Raw genomic sequence first — 19,625 nt, forward strand, 5'->3', positions numbered from 1 at the left:
GTTACCTCAACACCATTCAAATCTATTCCCATCGACGTGAACGCTTCCTTTGTTACACACTCATTGTTTACACACACTTGGGTATCTGTATCTGGACTTTCTATTCCATTCATATCCTTTATGTGGTCTCTATAATCATTAGGGCATTATCCCTAAGTGATGATAAAGATACAGAGAGACTAAGCTACTGGCTTTGGGATCTCAGACAAGTTAGCGGCGAAAAAGGGGCAGAATCCAAATCGCCAGTGTCCACCTTTCACCACTTCCAGATGTAGAAAACTGAGGCAGGGGAGAATCACCAGTCTTCTTGGCATCATCCTGGATTGTGAAGTCTGTGTCACCTGTCAAGACAAGGCAGACATCCAGACCAAACGAATGAAGTTGCAGGCAAATGGAGAAGTGGGTCAGGATTGGCCAGGAACCCATGAGAAGGCTGGCACTGCCCATCCCATCTCCAGCCTCTTCCCTGTGGGTAACACCGTCCCCAGCCACAAGCCTGAAAAAGTAGGGGATGCTCGTCAATCTCTAACTCCTGAGGGATGCCTCTGGGTCCACATGACAATGTTTCCCCTCACTCACGTCTAGATGGAAAATTCTTACACTTTCTCAACAATATTGACATTGTTTTCTTTGGCCAGACAGGACACTGTGTATTTTTAAACTTTCCAGGAAGGCTGTTTATTAGGATAATACAGTACAGAACAATCAAACTGTTTATTTTTTACTTTTGATTTAATTTTCCATTCTATAATCCACTAAAGAAAATACTAGAATCATGCATTTGCCTTTCTTAGATTGCAGGCGGCAGTTACATTAGCAGCAGCGAGGTTCTTTCCTGTTTGTCTCTGTTACACTTGTAACCCTCCTGCTCTAATTCTTTCCTTGGGGTAATTTTCATTTTAATATGTAATGCCTGCTCTTCAAATTAACATCCGATCTTATTATGAAGTAGCCACAGTTGAATTACTTACTATCTGCGGAAAATGCACCAGCAAATTCTCAAGATCTAAAAGGTAAAAAGAGCTCGAGAAATCACCTGGGCCAAAGTACACATTTATAGAGCTAGGAAAATTTTTGGCTCCGAGAGGTCAAGCAATGTGTCTAAGCTCACACAGCATGTTAGTAGCACATTCTCCCTTCCCCTGCAACCTTTCCCCTAGAGGTATTAATAGAGCTTTCACTGGAATCAAAACATCTTGGCTTGGTGCATTGAATAGCTAGATAAGATGTATTACCTTGAAAAGAAAGAAAAATGGTTGTCTTTTGACCCCACCTCTGCGAAGTTATTGAACAACTATGCCCTTGAGCTTTGCCAGATCTTAGCAACACCACGGTCTCACCTGCTGGCAAATGCTAACTCCAGGCTGAACGTGTCTGTTACTCGAATGCCATGGGCAGTGAAAGCACTGTCCTGGGAGTCTAGAGGCCAGGGTTCTGGCTTCGATTCTACAGTGGGTGTCACCATTATCAGGATTCTACTATTAGGAGGAACCCCTCCCCAGCAAAGGGTGGTCCATGCATTCTGGGGGCCAGAGCCAGCACCTGATCGATGGGTGACTACAGCACCAGGCATACCCGGGACTGACCTGCAGACCTGGGCTTACCATTGCCATTTGGTGAGACTCCAGACGACACAAGGAAAGAAAAAAATCCTAGTCTCAGTCCTTGGGGAGTTGGCGATTTCATGGGTGAAGCAGGAAGCCAAATAATTTCTTTTTTTAATCCAGCAGTTCAAAATGAGATGGGCTGCTTGAGATAGGACATGAGTCCCCTACACTAGAAAGCTTTGAGCAGACAGCAGAAACCCACCACTGGAGAGGCTGCAGAGGGTCCTGTTTGGGGAGCCAGGTTGGAGCTGCATCTCCAAGATCCTTGGGAGAGAGTCAGAAAACCTTCAGGGCAGGGTTTCCATGCTTGGCCGATCCTGAGGCATTTTTACAATAAAATAGAGTCCTGGATGCTACCCAAGAGCTTCTGGTTCAGAACATCGTGGCCAGGGCTTTGCGTTATGAGTTAAACTGTGTCCTCCAAAATACGATCATTGAAGCCCTAACCCTTGGCACCTCAGAATGGGACATTATTTAGAAGTAGGGTCTTTACAGAGGTGATTCAGTTACAATGAAGTCATTGGGGTGCACCCTAATCCAATACAACTGTGTCCTAAAAGGGGGGAGTTTGGACACGGCGACAGACACGTAGAGGGGGAGGCTGCGTGAAGAGACGTCAGAGTTGAAAGCCATCTGTGAGCCAAGGACACCCGATGCCACCAGAAGCCAGGAGAGGGGCCTGGGACAGATACTTCCCAGCACCTTCAGAGAGAGCACGGCCTGCCCACACTTGACTTTGGAGTTCTGGCCCCCAGGACTGGGAGACGATAAAGTCTGTGGTGCTGAGCTGCCCATCTGGTGGCACTTTGCAGCCCTCAGTGCCCTAGGAACAAATGCAGCCTGGGAAGCAGTGAGAGAGCTGCTGAAGTGCCCGGGGGAAAATCCAGGCCTGCTACAGGTCCTGCTTTAAGGGCAGCTTCCGCTCCAGCCCTGAACTCTGCCGCCCACATGGGCTTCCTGTGGTCCTTCTCTAGAGGAGAAGGAAGGAGCTGGCTTTGGGGTGGTGGAGCTCCTTCCTGCATGCTGAGATGACAGAGAGCCCACAGCCATGTTTAGACTAATCATCCAATTAATGGGCAGCCTTTCTCTGTCGGGTCTCTCTGCTGCTTCCAGGCAGCTGTGAGCCACCGGAGTGCAAGCCAACAAGCTACGAATGCTTCCACGAAGAAAATGCCACGCCCTTCTCCAGCGCTTACGAAAGTACTGAAGACCCCAACCTCTGAACTATGTCCTCCTGCCCAGCTTCTCTCAGAGGGAGCCGGAGTGGGGCGGCAGGGCTTGTTTTGTGCTGTGCTGTTTGTATTTGCACTATTGATGCTCAAGGTGGGATTCAGAGAACCCTTGCCAGAGGTTCTCATAGGGAAATCAAGTGCAAACCTTCAGTCAAAGCAGTTACCACCCTGGCTGGGCGGCTCAGGTTAGAGTGTCGTCCTGATACACCAAGGCTGTGGGCTCGATTCCCAGTCAAGGCACATGCAAGAATCAACCAATGAATGCATCAATAAATGGGACAACTCTCTCTCTCTCTTTCTCTCTCTCCCTCCACACCTGATCCTCTCCCTATAATCAATAATTTTTGTTTAAAAAAAAGCAGTCACCAAAGGAAGAACCCACAGAATTCCAGAGGAAAATGTGCCAGATAGAAGTCGGGAGCAAGCTCTGGCCAGGTGGCTCGGTTGGTTGGAGTGTCAGCCCATAAACCAAAAGGTTTCAGGTCTGATTCCCAGCCAGGGCACATACCTAGGTTACAGGTTTGAGCCCTGGCCAGGGCGTGTACAGGAGGCAACTGATTGATGTTTCTCTCTCACGGCGATGTTTCTCTATCTCTCTCTCAAATCAATTAAAAAAAATTTAAGTCAACATTTTTGAAAAATAACAAGAGCAAAAGACACGACACAAAACCAGCAGCAGCACAGGCAGCACCTCTGAGGGATTTAGAAAAGGGGGTCCCTCCCCCCAAATATATTTACAAATCTACTGTTTCCATGACGCGAACAGGGCCCCTAGAGCCGTGCACGGTACCACCAAACACAAAAGTCCTCACACGTGAGAAAAAACACCATGGGTCAGCACTCGAGGAGGGTGGGGGGAAGCAGTTTCCTGCTGTGTGGCCTTGGAGAAGCACTCCACCTCTCCAAGCTTGATTTCCTTCTTTCTGAAGCTGAAATAATAAGGAGCACAGCTGCCAAGTCTGGGCTGCGGTGGCGACCAAAGGCGAGGATATGGGAGCACCCTTACAAAGCTGTGGGCTTGTGATCTGGGCTTGTGTTCACTGCCTAGTACACATTCAAAACCCAGGGGCAATCACAATGTCATTGCCAGATGCAATCCTTGACGGAACTTGATTTCCCTACCCTAAGCTTTGCGTATCATACAAAAGATGACCGAATACTCTCAGAGGTGGAAAGAGGGAGGGTGTCGAATCCCAAAGGTTTCAAAAATGTCACATCACACGTCCTCATGTGTATCATGTGCCTTTCTTTTTAAAAAAGATTTGTTTGTACCATATGATATCACCTTTAACAGGAATCTAAACAACAAAACAAACAAGCAAGCAAAATGTAACCAAAGACACTGAAATACAGAACGTGCTGACAGGGTCCAGAGGGGAGAGGGGAGAGAATCACAGGGGAAAAGGGGAAGGACTCATATGAACAAGTATAAAGGACACATGGACAATAACTAAGGTGGGGGGCGGAGATGGGAGGGAGGTGGGGAGCACTGGAAGGGGGGCAGGGCTGGGAATACAAGAAAGAAAACTGTACTTGAACAAGAGTTAAATAAAAAAATAAATAAATAAAAAAGATTTGTTTGTTTGTTTGTTTTTAGAGAGAGGGGAAGGGAAGGAGAGGAAGACAAACATCAACGTGTGGTTGTTTCCTTGCATGCCCCCTACTGAGGACCTGGCCCACAACCCAGGCATGTGCCCTGACTGGGAATCGAACCAGTGACCCTTTGGTTTATAGGGCAGCACTCAGTCCACTGAGCCACACAAGCCAGGGCTCATGCGCCTTTCTCATAAGATCATATACTTTATACATCTCTAGGGTCGCAACTCCATTGCATAAATTATCACTAATTTTCCCAAGGGGAGGAGATGGGGGAAAGGGGAGAATGCTATTAAACAGATACCATCATTGGGAAAAAGAACAAACAAACAAAAAGTTTTTAAATAAATGTATAAAGATGTTACACAATGGGTAGCATGTTCCTCCACTGTTTACATTTAAAAACTGGAAACTCTAAGTGGCTCACTCTATAGGGCTTGGTTAAGTATATTATTAAACTAGTGTAAGACCCTCGAAAACACAGACCCCTTCAGAACAACCCCTCAGGGTCTGCTGGAAAGCACCCAGCATTCCACTGAACCGACTCTGTGTTTCCAAAGTCTTTCACAATTCTCCCTGACATCCATCCATTTCACGGGAAACTATAAACACAGATACAGGAAGGCTCTACAACATACTACTGACTGAAGGCAGCCGCAGGGCAGCGCGGAGACTACAATCCCACGTGTGCAAAGTGCTCTGCACACTCACACACGCATATACACAGAAATCGGGGGAAACGCCCACAGAAACGCCGCCGGCGATGATCACGGAGGGCTGAAGCTGGTTGCAGAGCCCACAGGAGGAGAGATTTCTGACTTTCTTCTTGATGTTTCACATCATCATTCAGATGTCCTTTAGCAAGCGTTGTCTGGGCAGATTTCTTTAAGTGTTAAACATTGGAATGACTCCTATTTAATTGTGAGTCACAGCTGCACACTCGATTCTTTCTCAAATGTCTCATCTGTGCTAGTGTTGACGCTCCCAATTGCAGGTGAGACGACTGAGGGAAGTTGCTATGATGAAGGAGAAGAGCGTCACGTGCAGAAGCCGGGCCCCGGGTCCAGGCTCTGGAACCAGCAGGCTGCTTTAGGGTGCGCCGCTAACCTCTGCCTGTCTGAGTCTTCATCTCTAAGAACAGGGGAGCAACAGACTTGCCTCACAGGAATGTCAAGATCAAATAAAACAATGGACACAAAGGACATACGCTTTTTAAATGATCCTTTTAGAAGAAAGATGGGAGCCCCCACTGGCCTACTCAATCCTCCTTTCAGAACCTAGCATGGTGCCAAATATACAGTAAGCACTAACTAAATGCTACGTTTATGACACTAGGGAAGACACAAAGCCAACACAGGGCTATTCCCATTAGAATTTTGCTTCCATGAAACCCCCAAGCTCTCGTATTTAAGGCAGATATTTAGAGTGTAAAGGCCCACCCTGGGTGAATAAAATTATAGGCAGACACAAGTTCACTTCTAATGCTTGCCCAGGAAGAACTTGACTCTGAATAGGCCTCTCAAATCCTCAACCCCCTCACAGTCGTTCCTGAAATGTTTGTAAGCTGCCAAAGAGGCTGGCGAGAGTACCAGGCACCATGATATAAAACAATTAGTCACCTAATAGTCACAAAAATGTAAACTGAGAAGTAAGTGTACTTGAAGTGTCCCCAAAGACTAACCCTCACCTTGGTAACCCATGAACCACTGAGGAAATCAGATTGGTCCTTTTAAAATTTTTATTCCACTATATGTTATAGAGAATTAAGCTTTAATTTTTTTTAAATCCCTCTAATTGGATACTACTGATGGGAAGACATCTGGGGCAAATATCTAGGCCCAGTGCATTCCATCCCAAGCCATGGTTAGTGGTTTGGAAAATGAGTGTGCGGTAAAATAACCAGTGGTTACTAATTATTATATATCACAGGATTTGGCGGCGTCCATAAAGCCCAGTCATGTCGGCCTCTTCCTCTTCAGAGAGGATTACAGAATTGACTGTTTAGAAATTTCTTCTCTGAGTTAACATACGTTTCCTTTGTCTTAATTGGATCCAGCCTTTTTGCCCATGAACAGAAGGGCAATTTTTCTGTAACGATCGCATCCTTCAAAGGCCAGGTCACCAGCCCTTCCCAGGTCTGGAGGGATCACTGGTTTGGCTTCCTATCTTCTTTCCATTGTCTCAGCTTTGCCCCAGTAGTGCTGTGAACAGCACTCGAAGCTGTGGCCTACGCTGCCTTCGCTTGAGCCAAAGAAGGGATGAGCGTCACAGCGTCAAACATCTCCTCCGACCTGCACAGGGCCTCGGAATTGGGGGGAACTGTTTGCCCCAAATGTTTGGTCTAATGCAAATATTTACTTCTTCCAAAACAAGTAAAACAAACCACTTCCAAATTGGGGATGGAGGTGGGGGAGTTTGCCAGACATTTTTCGAAGTTAAGATAAACATTTGGAAAACATTTTCCAATTCGCCCTATAGCCTTAGTTAATCATTCTTAGCCATGTTGAATCATCTCCTAATTCACCATCTCCTGTGACATCAAGACCATTTCTTGAGAACCATACTTTCTCTGCCCCCCATGTAACTCAGAGTAGCATTAGTCAATCATTTCTGGAAATGTCTGTTGAACACCTACTATGTTCCATTCATCTGACAGACACCCTTCCTCATCGGTGACTCGATGGGACTTGCGCCACCCTCTGCCCCTCAAGTCAGCAGCCCCACTCTTCGCCCACAGGCCCACAGGCTGTTTCTCCTGGAGCCGGCGCTCCTTCTCACGGGGAGTTGTCTGGGCATACCGGCCAGCTTCTCCTGGGCGCATGAGCAGACACTACGCCGGGGCAGAGCACGTGTGAGCATCAGCATTACAACTCTGTCCTTCCTAGGCCGTTTGCTGATCCTCCTCCAGCTTGTTTCCATCCCCAAGGGTGGAGACCCACACCACGTTGGCATTCCATTTCTCAACGAGGTTTCACAAGACCTTTTATCAGGTCTGCAGACCAATTTCACTTGCTGGCTTCTCTGGCCTGTTGCTGGGTTAGCTCTGAGCTTCCCCTCTCTTCCTTCCAGAAGAGAAGGTTCAGAGCTTTGCCTTCTCTGCAGAAGACCAAAGACTGTGACTTCCTGTCCCCTCATTCCTAAGCAGTGACATCACACAGCCTCCTCTCCAGCATCTCAGGTTTGACAGCGACCCCCAAGGAAATCCATGGTCCGCAAGGCTCTCTTTCCTCATCTCTCTCTCTCTCTCTCTCTCTCTCTCTCTCTCTCTCTCACACACACACACACACACACACACTGCTATGGTTTCTAAATGCAAACATCCATAAGGTTATCACTGAAAAAAAGAAAGGGGTTAACCCAGGAAGCACTTTCCTGGGGGAAAAGGCCACGTCACACACTCTGTTCAGGAGACGAAGGGCACGCCCCGCAATGTGGCAGAGCCTTCGCTCTGATGCATCTCTCCCCACCTCCCCCACCCCAGCCCCTACATTTTTAGGTAAAGAAAGCTGCAGAGACACTAGCACACACCTAGGGTGTCACCCTCAGACAGAGGTGTTTGAGGACAAGAATTCCCCAAGGCGTGGCAAGCCCCCAGGGAAGCAGGCCTTGGGGCAGAGGAGACCTGCACAGGTAAACCCATGCCAGTGCCTACCGTGTGCCCACGTGCTGGCTCTGACAAGGACAGGTAGTTAGGCCACAGCCAGTGACATGTCCCCACCACCAGCCTCTGGTTTAACACCTGTCCCTCAGGGACAATTCTTTGGCTTCTCAAGATTCCCTGTAGGCCATGCTATTAGGAAGAATGCCAAGAGGCTGACCTTGCTCCTTTGACATGTTGGCGTGTGCCGGGAGGGGCAGGGGTAATGTGGGTAGAAGGTAAACAGGGCTCCGGGGAGGACCACAGCCCTGCATGTGCGCACACTCATGCAGGCATGGATGTATGGTGTACATACACCCCCTCCCCTCAATCACGGACTCATCTGAGCTGATCAGCAGTGCTGCTTTCAAAGTGGAAACACCTACCGGGAGGACTCGCCCGTCAGTCACAACCTACCAGGAATACTTCATCCGACTGCTCTCAGATTGGCACTTAGCTGAAAGCAGGGTCTGGAAGGAAAATTATATTGCAGCCTGGCCCCTTTCTCCAGGAAATCTGGCAGAGACCACCTTTACCTTAGACGGTTGCTATCACAAGGGGGGTTACATTTAGAAACTATACCACCCCGAGATAGGGGTTTGGTTTCTGGCCTACAATATTACAAGGGAGAGAAAAGACTTATTTTTGAGGATTTAAAGGACTTTGGAGGGTACTCCATAGAAGCCCACAATCCAAGCGACTTTCAACAAGTGACTCTCTTTCGTCTCAGTTTCCCCACCTGTTAAAGCAGGGCAACCTCTAGCTTGGAAAGTGGAGGGCAGACAGGTAGACTGGCTGAGAAGCCTCGGAGCGTTGAGCCGCTGGCAGGCCTTTTGGGCCCCTGCTTCTTCGTGACACAGGAGTGCTCTTCTCCGTTTATCTCAATTTCTTCTGCTTTTTGCAGAGACCCCCAAAACTGTCCTTTGAGGTTCATTTAATTGCGGCCTTCAAAAAAAACATATACTGCTAATCTACAGATTACAAATTCCTAGACACAAGGCAGGCCCTACGGAAATTAGACTAATTTGTTACTAACTTCTGTCAGAAAGATGTTACCAATTGACTCTTTGGCACAATTTCAAATAGAGTCCCTGCTTTAGACCCCACAGAAATAGTGACGAGCTGTTTCATTGTTTCAAACATTAATGTTGCTTTCTAAGAGTGCCTAAATGGGCAGTGTTACAATGTTGCAAATCCCACAGGAAACAGTTTAGAACAGTGTGTTTCTGACATCTTTCTTGTGATCTTCAGTCTGTCCTGTTCAAAAAAATGCAACCCCTTATCATTGTTTTACCGATTTTCACCCTCATTTTGGAGTTCCTTCTTGAAGTCCATGGAAAGAGGTATTTCCCCCCCATTTTTTCTGTATATTTACTGCACATACAATATAATTTTTTTTCTTAATGCAGTGATTGATATAGACTATCCTCACGCCAGAAGTTTCAAGGAGGAACTCCGGGCTCTGTATGTATATCTGTAATAAGTGCTTAATTTGAATCAGGAAAGTTAGTTGCTCAATCTAGGCAAATTTCCCAACAAGATATGAAAAAAAGAAAAGGAAATAAGGGTGACTCACCACCACCACCAATATCTACTATCCTCCCAAGCTGAATGATTCTCTGGAGCCAGTCCTAATCCCTGACCCCCCATGGCCCAAGCCCTTGCTATCTATCCTTCCCACCCACCCCACCCCCCTCCCCCAACATTTACCTCACTCCCTCTCCTTAACCTTCCCCCAATTATCACGTCAGAAGTTTTGGGGTTACCACACTTATTTAATTCATTATGTAGAAGTCCAGAGCATCTCTGTCCAAATGACAGAGAATGACAGCAAATGACAGACGGCACTCTTTCTGGAGTGCTGAAAACGTTCTATATCTGGACCATCCAACACGGTAGCCACTGGCCCCATGGGACTACCGTGGTTCCAGTGCTTAAGGAACTGAATTTGCAATTCTAATTAACTTCCATGTAAATAGCCACATGCAGCCTAGCAGGTACCACTACAACCCAGTCTCCTCTTGGATCTTGTTCCAACCAAAGGGTCTTTTTGCCACTGTTTTTCAGTTTCCATTTGTAGGAAATGACTTTTGTAAAAACGCAATGTCTGGAAGATTAGTAGTTGTCTCCCAGATTTGGGCCTATCCCTCAAGTATGACCCTTGAATTATCCTTAAATCATATTTTGGCCCTGCAGGTAACTGTCCAAGTTCTTGGCGTAGCAGAGTCACTCTGTGTGCCCAGCTGCGCAGGTCAAACCGCAGTCAGCTTCAGCTCTTCAGGGGGAAAAACATCTGGTTTTACTCGTATCAGATTTACCAGTTAAAAGCCTAAGCCCATAACGATACTCAGTTTCATCTCTCGACCCGCCTCTCGCTGCATCTTCTCAGGCTGACATCCAAAATGTCACTTCCCGCAGGGTCCTCCAACAATCAGTGTTGAATGAATGAATGATTTTACCTTTGCAAGAATTTCGGAAGATAATGTAAGAACAGTTTTCTCAACATGAGAAATTGAGGGGGCATGGGGACACAGGGTCTAGTTAGGGAGCAGCTACCTTCCCTTGGAAAGGTGGCATGATTTAGCAAAAGGGAGGGCTTCCCTCCACCCCCATGTTTACATGGAACAACATGTTTTCACCCTAAAAAAGATGAAGTCTAAACAAGCTTGATTTATTGATTAAAATCCTTTCAATACTTATGATGTTCTTAACTAAAATATTTCACTGAAATATAGCAGGCTGTGTTTTAAAGTAGAAGTCACGCCTATTATTTACGTCCATATAATCCATGTTAATCATTTAAAAATCATATCTTAAAGTCCTCATCTCCACTATTCTATTCTGATGTCAGGTGTGGGGCTCAGGGCAGTAAGACTGAAGAAGTCCCCAGCTTCCTTTTCTACGTGTCTCCTATGTGTAGTCACATTTCTATTCTTTTCACCTTGGAGTTGCACGAGCTTTGGCAGTGACATCTTTCTGTAACCACAGGACTTTCTTATTTCAAAAATGTCGAGATATTATAACACTTTACCTCAAGCCACAGATGTATTGACAACAAATATTAACTTTAAATACTGCCTGCAGTCCTGGGTGGTTTCCTGGGGACACTGGAAGTCCCCGGGTATGGGTTGAGCAGCCCTTGGTAAAGGTGAATTTGGTTGCATGTGGAACTCTTCCCTGAAATTCACCTGGACCTTATGAAAGTATACAGCCTAGACCCTAAAGGTATCATTTAGCAAGCCACGACAATAGTGACAGCTTCTGAAGACCTGATTTAAACAAGAATTAGTTTTGGCACTGCAAGAATCTAGCTTTTTTGGAGTTAAAAATCTGACAAGAGGCAGCTAAGCTCTTGAAAGACGAGAGTCTTGTGGGCATTTAACTGATGCTTGTAAAAACAGGCAGCCAGCTTCATTAAAATCATCACTTGAAATCTTTCTGTAAGAGAGCAAGGCCTTCTGAAAATACTGCTTTCTCTACCTCCGACTTGTCAGTATTGAAAAGAGACTTAGAACAAATACAAGGCAGTTGCATTTAACAGCATTGCACTTCACAGGCCAAGCAGTCCTTACCAGCCCTGAGCTGCCTGTGCTGGGAGGAACACTGTTATTGGGCTGTGTTCGTCATCATGAACTTGGGGTGTGAGGGAAAGGGAGGGGGAAGGCCTGGGCTCTCAGCCCCGCTGTGGAATGCTAATTCTGTCCAAGTAAGGCCTGCCCCTCACTGGCAAGAGGCTGGATGTGAGTTCCCTCTCTCCTCCAGCCCTCCCCAGCCTCTGCCAGCCTCCAGCTTCACCTCTGCTCCGGTCCTCAATCTGAATCACCAGGAAGAGCCAAGCCGACAAGTCATCCAGTTATCTGAGGAAATGGTTCTCGCATATTCTGGTTTGCAGCAATCGTGATCAATGGCAAAGTCATTATGTTTCCGAGGGCTCTGTCCCTGTACTCGGTGTCTGCTAGAATCAGGCTCAGGAAACTGGGATCGATGTTCCCTCAGTCATCTTTATTGATCAGATGTGACTACCGCGGGGCCTGTGGGGAAAGGAAGGGTGGGCCCCTGCAAAATTTCTTCCCACCTCTGTTCCCTCAAGAGCGAGACCACAGATCTAAAATACGAGAAAAACACAAAAACTTCCACCGCCACAACAACAAAAGAAACACACCAAGCGCACTCTGCAAATGCTCTCTCACTACTATTGTCTCAAGGGCAGCTGGCTTGCCAGTTTCCTGAGACTCTGAAACGTGAATAAGTGGGCAGAGCTGCTGGTATGGAGCCTAATCACTTAGCTCATCTCTACAAACTGGCATGAATTCAACCCCAGCTTCTTCCTTTTTTTCTTTAACTACTTTTTAGGAGAGCAATCTAAAGTTCCTAAGAGTGACCAAATTGATGTTTTCTCATGAGACCAAGATAAACAAGTAGAGCACATTTGGGTGGTTCAAAATTTCCTTATTTCAAAACAACTATCACAAAGGTGCAACTTGCTTGCTATGTTTTCTAAATACTAACAATGAATCATTTTGATGCTAATATGCTTATGGATTTTTCTATTTCATTGCTAAATTCATGTTTTCCACTTTATACATGTTTTTTTTATGGTAAGAATCTGAATTTACAATGAATTTAAAAGTCATCTGCCTTTCAGAATGCATAATAAAAATAAAAGATAAGCCCTGAAATTATCCACCAACCTGGATACCACTACAAATTCCTTCACAGCATTTGCAAAGTGTGTCTGTCTTTCTTCAAGGTCTGTTTCCCAACTGTTTGGAGTAAATGTGACTTTTACTTGAAAGCGGCATTTCAGATTGTTTGCAATATATTTTCTTAAGTGATCTAAATTAAATTTCACATTCACCAACTATATTTCTCATCTGTGACCATTCACAAGAATCTTCGAGTAAGAAGTGTTTTTAAATATTTCAAACAACACAGGTTTTTTAAGATACTATAAATACATCAGCTATTTCACTAAACTAATTCGAACTGTCATTCCTGGATAATACAATTATTTGCAGAATTACTTAATTTAAAAGAATGACTTCAAATATATGAGAACTGAGAAGAAAAAAAATAAATTGCTTTTATTTCTATATGCTTCCATGCTAATTAGAATATGTGTTCAAATTTTTAATAAAGATACAGCAAGAAGAGAATGGGAGCTCTTAAAATCATGGGTTCTGCTTATACAAAAGAGAAAGAATGGGAGAAATGCAAATTTAAAAATGAAGTTTCTGTGTAAGTGATTAATTTTTCTCATTCATGCGTCAGTCTCTCCATTTCTTTCCAGGCAAAGACACTTTCCATGTCAAAGGCATCATCAAGAGCTAGTTTCTCACCATGAGGTGACCGCCAAATTCTCAAAGAGAAATTGAAAAGGCTCTAAAAGGACAAGGAAGTGTAAGGCACATCACTGAGGGCTTTTAATCACTGTAGTTCCGTCATTCCACATAAACCTCCAGCCTGCAGGCTCTTCCTTCCCTAAGGTCCTGATTTTTTTCTTTTTTTGTTCACCCAACAAATCAAAATATCAGGCGGTGAATTCATTTCGGTGAAAAAAAATCTAGGGAGACCAATTTGAGGGAGAATATTGGTAACACTTTGCCCACTCCAAGCAAAACATCTTAAAAGAAGCAACCAATTGCGAAGGAAAGGAAAAAGCACACCCCAGGCAAAGGAACGTGTGGAACAGCAAATCGCGGGAGCAGAATTCCCCGGACAACTAGAGAAACCAGGGAAACTCACAAAACCTCCAGCACCATCCTATCCAGTGATTTCCCAAGAATTAATTTCAGAATGTAGGGAGGGAGACAAACTTTCCCAGCCCCGAGCCTTGAGACGTACAACCAAATCCCAGCACTAGGTGGCAGTTGCAAAGACTGAGAGCAGGGGCGCGAAGGGGAGCCGCCGGCAGTCCCCCTAAGCCCACCCTCCAGCCCGGCTTCTTCCCCTTCGGGACGAACTGCCCAGCACAGAGGGGGACCCACTGGCCCCCACCTTTGCCCCTCTCGCTATAATTTCAAGTAGGCAAAAAGAAAAAAATCAGGCCTTAGAACCTGAAGTTGCCAAGTAGCAGCCTCTCCTCCAAATCTGTTCTCACACCAAAGCTGAGCAATGGGGAGGGGGGTGGGATGGGGGGAATAGACCTGCATATTTTAAACTCTTCTGGGGTTTTCAAAGCAAACCTTCTAGGCAGCTGCTGCAGGCAGCTTTAGAGCGACAAGTGACGACCAAATTACGACGTGAACGCCGGGTAGAATTGCTGGGCTGTGCATCACCCAACCCGCACAGCGTGTACAGAGCCACAAGGTGATGGAACCGGCTGGATAAACATAAGTCGTTTTATTGCTGGCCAAAAATTCTTCCTCCATTCATCCGAGTGGGTGAATGAAAATATTAAGAAGTAGGTATGGCATTTTCGTGGGCTGCTCCCGGAGTATCCTTCTGAAATCAAGACCTTGCTTAGGCGTCAAAGGAAGCCACCTCCCATGGAAAGGAAAAACCACTTCCCCATTTAATAAAAAGGCTGCACGCCAGAGCTCAAGTCTTGGCAAAAGAGACGTTACATAAATTCCAGGTGTTCCTTAAACACGTATGTTTACCGGCACACAATTATTTGAGGAACCATCTGAGTTTCTGGGCCACTTTTCCATCCATCTCTAGGAAGCTACAAAATGTGTGTTTATAGCTTTGACTTTAGGGTCTTAGCCACTCCATTTAGACACTTCCTGCCAGCTAAATGCAGGAAATGTAGTGATTTGCACCCAAAACGCATTTAAGCACCGGCACACTTACCTTTCTTTTCTTAACTGAGGCAAAAATCAAACAATTCAGTTACAGCCCCCCTCCCACAAAAAGGGGGGGGGCTACCTCTGAAATCCTGAATTATTTTCTAGGTGATTTGTACAGCCATCCTCTAGTTGTTCTAGGAATAGACAAATTCCTCAACATCTTACTTTGCCTTTAAAAGGCTTCCTTCCACACGACGGGATTTCCCTAAGAAACATTCCCAGCGGATGGTTTCCAGCAAGAGCCTGTATCAACTCAGCCTGCGCAAGCAAAGACTTGGCTTCTGCCAACTCCAACCCCCCCCCCCCCCGAAACACACACACACACTCACACTCATAGAAACATCCCGGACAGATTCGAAAAGCTACGTTTTTTGCATGTTTCGTGTTTGCCCCTCTCTTCCTGAATGAACGCTTTTCCAACTGCCCTTTTGAACAGCTGCAGCGATGTCTGTAAGGTTAAAGCAGGAAATCTGGGGATATTTTAGCACCCTAACCCCTGCGACCTCGATATTTCTCCTTCTCTATCCAAGTCCAGATTATGTGAGCCCAAGGGCAGGAACCCTGAAGCGTTTGCAGAGTAGCTCTCAGAGGCGTCCTGCACGCGACCAACTCACTGCGGGCATACAGCACACACACACGCCCCAGCCCACACGCCGCCCGACACCCGCACCCTGGCCCGCGGCGAAGGAGCCAGGCACGCACCAGCCCTGCCTCTTACCTTCCCTGGCTTTCAACAAGACCGTGTTGGCCACGATGTTTTCCAGCTCCATTGACAGTCGGCGGGCAGCGAGGGAGCCGGCCGGCGGGGCTGTCAGCGCCTGGGGGTGCTGCCGCTGCTGCTGCCGCTGCTCGGACTGACGCCGCTGCTGCCGGAGCCGGGAGCCGGGATCCCGCCTTTCCTACCGCATTATTCCTGCTTCTATCCTTCAGAGTTTTCCCCCTCTGCAAAGAGGAGCCGCCGCCGCCGCTTCTTCCTCCCTCTGTGTCCCCCCTCCCCCCTCCCTCAACAGTCTCCCCCCCACCCCCCACCCTCCGCGTTTCTCTGTCACTCCATTCTCCTCCCCTCCGGCTCCCTCGGATGCTTTAATGCCTCGGATGCTTCTGCCTCCCCTCCGTCCCTCCCGGGGGTGTGGTACTAGCAGGCTCAGGCGGCCGCACTGCGCAAGCGTCAGACCGGGCCGCACCTACAGTCTCGGCGCTCGCGGCGCGGGGCCTGCTGGGACTTGTAGTCTTCGCTGCGTTCCGCGCTGGGGCTAGGGTGGTAGGTTGCTGCAGGAGTCCAAGACCCGCCCCGGGACCCGCACCCCCAATGTGAAGGCGGGCGCGGTGCTGCGAGGGTCGGTGAGGCGATCAAAGGCAGCCCGGCTGAGCCGGAGCCCTCAATCCCGGGCTCGGACTCTCACGCCCACACCCCGCACTCCGGCTCGTACGTTTCCCGCCCTGCAGAGAGCCGAGAAACCGAAATCCACAGGCCACAGCGATGGAGGGAGAAGCATCGCGCCCCGGCAGGCGCCAGTGCGGGTCAGGCTTAACCGTGGGACAGACTCGGTATGGGAGGAAGGTCGTCCCGGCCGGGCTGTGAGCCGCACCCCCTTCCCCTGGGCCACGCCGGGCCCACGCGTGGACTGCAGCCCAGAGGCAACGAGGCGCGCCCGCGGGACTCGCACCCGGCGGCCAGTAACTGTGCGCCGTCGCACACGCACACGGGCCCGTAGGCCGACAAAGGTGTACTTTGTTTCCTCCAAGGGCGCGAAGGGGTCTGCGACTCGGTGGCGACCTGCCACCGGCGGCCGCGTCAGTTGTCGCGCAGCCCGAGCGCCCCCCGGCGGTCGCGGAGTGGAGTGTCCCGCAGCAAGTCGTAGAGAACGGCGTTCTCGGAGCTGGGGACCGACCGAGCCCACAGGAACGGGACTCTAGGGGTCCCTGCGCGGGAAGCGGCCCATTTGGCTAATAAACTGCCGTCTAGCACGTGGAGCCCGCAAATCAAAGAACCCCATTACAACCAAACTCATTCACATTAATAAAAACGCAGGTGCGACCACCTGAGTAGGCAGTGGGGAATGTTAATGGGTAACAACGCCTAGCTGGTGTGGTTGGAAATGCGTTTTCAAACTCCAGGCTCATTTCTTGGGGCTCTAGAGCTTTTCTGTGTGCTCAGAACATCAGACGCAGAACATTCAGCCTCGCTTCCTCTGAAGGCCCCACTCCTGGGAAATGGACCCTCGATCACCCTGGGGTCTGCGACGAGTGTCCTCTGGGCTGGGGGAGGGGCGGACTGGCCCCAAGAACAATGAGGCTTTTGCCTCCTCTGCATCCTGCCAGCCGGATATCCGTTCAGAAGCCGACTAAGGGCCTTCTCTGCAAAAGGAGGAAACCTTCTGTCCCCAGGGCTGCCAGGAAGTGACAGGGAGGTGCCGAGAGAAACTGAGAACAATTATTAGGCATTGGAGATTATAAAGAAATTAATAGACTTTCCAGGCCTTGGAAACCAGAATGGTTGCTGATTCTAACAACACAGGACTGTTTGTTTCCGAATGGCGTATACCCGCCATTCTTCAAAGTTTACACTTCCTAGCGTCTGGATTTGGGTCAGTGGATCTCCCTGAGCCTCCTTTGTCTCTACAAAGTAGGAGCAGTAACAGTTGACCTGTTAGAAGGCAGGGAGTTGAGCAGATAACTTCTTAAGCATCTTCCACTCCAGGAATTATTGTCCTAAGTGACCTAGGCTTGGTCTTGGCTACCTATCCACATGCTCAGAGAGAGAAACTTACAATGGAAAGGTCTCAGAGAGAGAAACCTGGCTGGCGGCATCTCAGAGCCACCAACTGCAATGATCACTTGCTGGGAGGCTAAGCTGATGCAGCCCTAAGTCTGTTATTTTGGCTGGCGTAAAACAGAAAAAAAAAACTAAACTAAATTTAAATGCCTTTAAAAAAGATTTTTAATGTGTTTTTTAGAAAGCGAGCAAGACAGGGGGAAGGAGAGAAGCATCAATGTGGGCTGCTGCCTGGGACCTGGCCTACCTGCCACCCAGGCATGTGCCCTGACCGGGATCCAACCTGCTGACCCCTCAGGTCCAGGATGGGTGCCCAGCCCTAAGCCACACTAGCCAGGGCTACATTTGAATGCTTTCAGATGGCTTGTGCTCCATGGCAGCCTTCTCAAACTTTTATGTGCATACAGATTATTTAAGGATCTTGTTAAAATGTTGATTTCATTTCACTAGGTCTGAGATTCTGTTGTTTCTAACAAATTCCAAGGCTCTGTCAGTCCTGCTGGTCAGTGCACTACATTTTGAGTAGTAGCTAACTATAGCTAACCATAATCCCCACCACCCCTAATGTATAATACCCAGCCCATGTCACCAGTGATTTTACCTATCTTACCTCTATAGGCATTTGAGTTTGTAACACTGCCTGCCCAACCCCCTTTTACAGGTGTGAAACAGACCAGGTGGAATAAGTAGGTTCTTCGCGATCACTCGGCCAGCAAAAGCCTATCTGTTTCTCTCTGTGCCACAGGATAACCCGTCCTGACTACAAAATACATGGCTGTACTTCAAGTATCTGTGCCTCTGTGAAGAAATTAGGACATTCCGATGCAAGAATGAAATAATAATGGCTAGATTTACTGGATACCAGTTGTAGCCCAGGTCCTGCACTAAGTGCTTCGTGTGGATTATTTCACCGACCACAGTATCTGGATAGAGTCGAAAACATAGCCCTATTTTACAGATAAAGCCACCTCACTAGGAGGAGTTTTATAACTTGCTTAAAGGTCACATATCTAATAATAAGTAAACGACCCGGGATTTGAACCCAGCAGTCTGACTCAGAGTCTATGCACTTCATTTCTGGCTAGCTCAGGCTGGCAGGCAGAACTTGGTTACAATTGTTCCGTTTGGCTGCCAGAGTGAACTTAAGTTGTATTGTGAGAAGGCAAAGGAGACAGCTGGCTAAATGATGGAGTCTTAAAGGGGTTTTCCATCCCCTTCCATAATTCCACCATTATAGCTTCATCCCTTTCAATTACCTAACTGCATTAACTACTCACAGTCCTCTTGAAAGATAGGGTTGATTCGAGGGAGAATCGCCCATTAAATATTAATAAGGAAGAAAGGAACCTCGCTGGCAGACAGCAAGAATGGAAATCCAAATGGAGAACTGGGTGAGTTTGAAAGGGATGGGAATAAGCCAAAGAGAGACTTCCCGTCCACTAGGATCAGCTGAGCTGGGCAGGCCAAAGAAACCTGGAGTCTTCTCATTCTGTCAGCTCCCATATTGCATAAATAAAGCTGCTCCGTCAGAAAGGTCTCAGAGAGAGAAACCTGGCTGGCAGCATCTCAGAGCCACCAACTGCAATGTGGGCAGAGTTCTTGTAAATAGGAATGGATTCTTTTGGGTAGTCACGAATCTATCTCCATCCTAAAATATGGATTGCTTGGGCCTGAATAATCAAACCGGCTCTTTGAATAGTGCTGGAACTGGGGTTTTCATGCCTTGCCTTGCCTCACAGCTTCCTAATCATCAGGAAACAGCTGGAGATAGTGCTTTCACTCACCCACTTATTCTCTCATTCTTCAAAGTTTACCTTTATATGCCAAGCACTGTAGGGACTACAGAGGTGATTTTCCAGAAGAGCTTGGCACTAGGAAGGAAGGCAAACTGGGAGGCAACCCAGCAAGTGAAAATGAAATAAGAGGCATTGTGGACACATACACAAAGGACTTAGAAACAGAGAAAAAGAAGTGATTTCAGGCACC

General features: G+C 47.5%; 1 protein-coding gene across 1 annotated transcript in view; it reads right to left on the reverse strand.

Annotated features, from left to right (window-relative positions):
- The window catches only part of GRK5 (G protein-coupled receptor kinase 5), a 186,461-nt gene extending 170,613 nt beyond the window's left edge, over nt 1-15,848 (reverse strand). The window contains exon 1 of the mRNA XM_037059653.1: nt 15,582-15,848. Within this exon, the coding sequence (XP_036915548.1) occupies nt 15,582-15,633 (52 nt within the window). The 5' untranslated portion in view covers nt 15,634-15,848. The remainder of the gene's footprint in view (nt 1-15,581) is intronic.
- Between the last annotated feature and the right edge of the window lie 3,777 nt (nt 15,849-19,625).

This window comes from Sturnira hondurensis, unplaced genomic scaffold, assembly GCF_014824575.4.
Source record: "Sturnira hondurensis isolate 20B ecotype Veracruz unplaced genomic scaffold, ASM1482457v3 Scaffold0011253, whole genome shotgun sequence".
Classification (NCBI taxonomy): Eukaryota; Metazoa; Chordata; class Mammalia; order Chiroptera; family Phyllostomidae; genus Sturnira; species Sturnira hondurensis.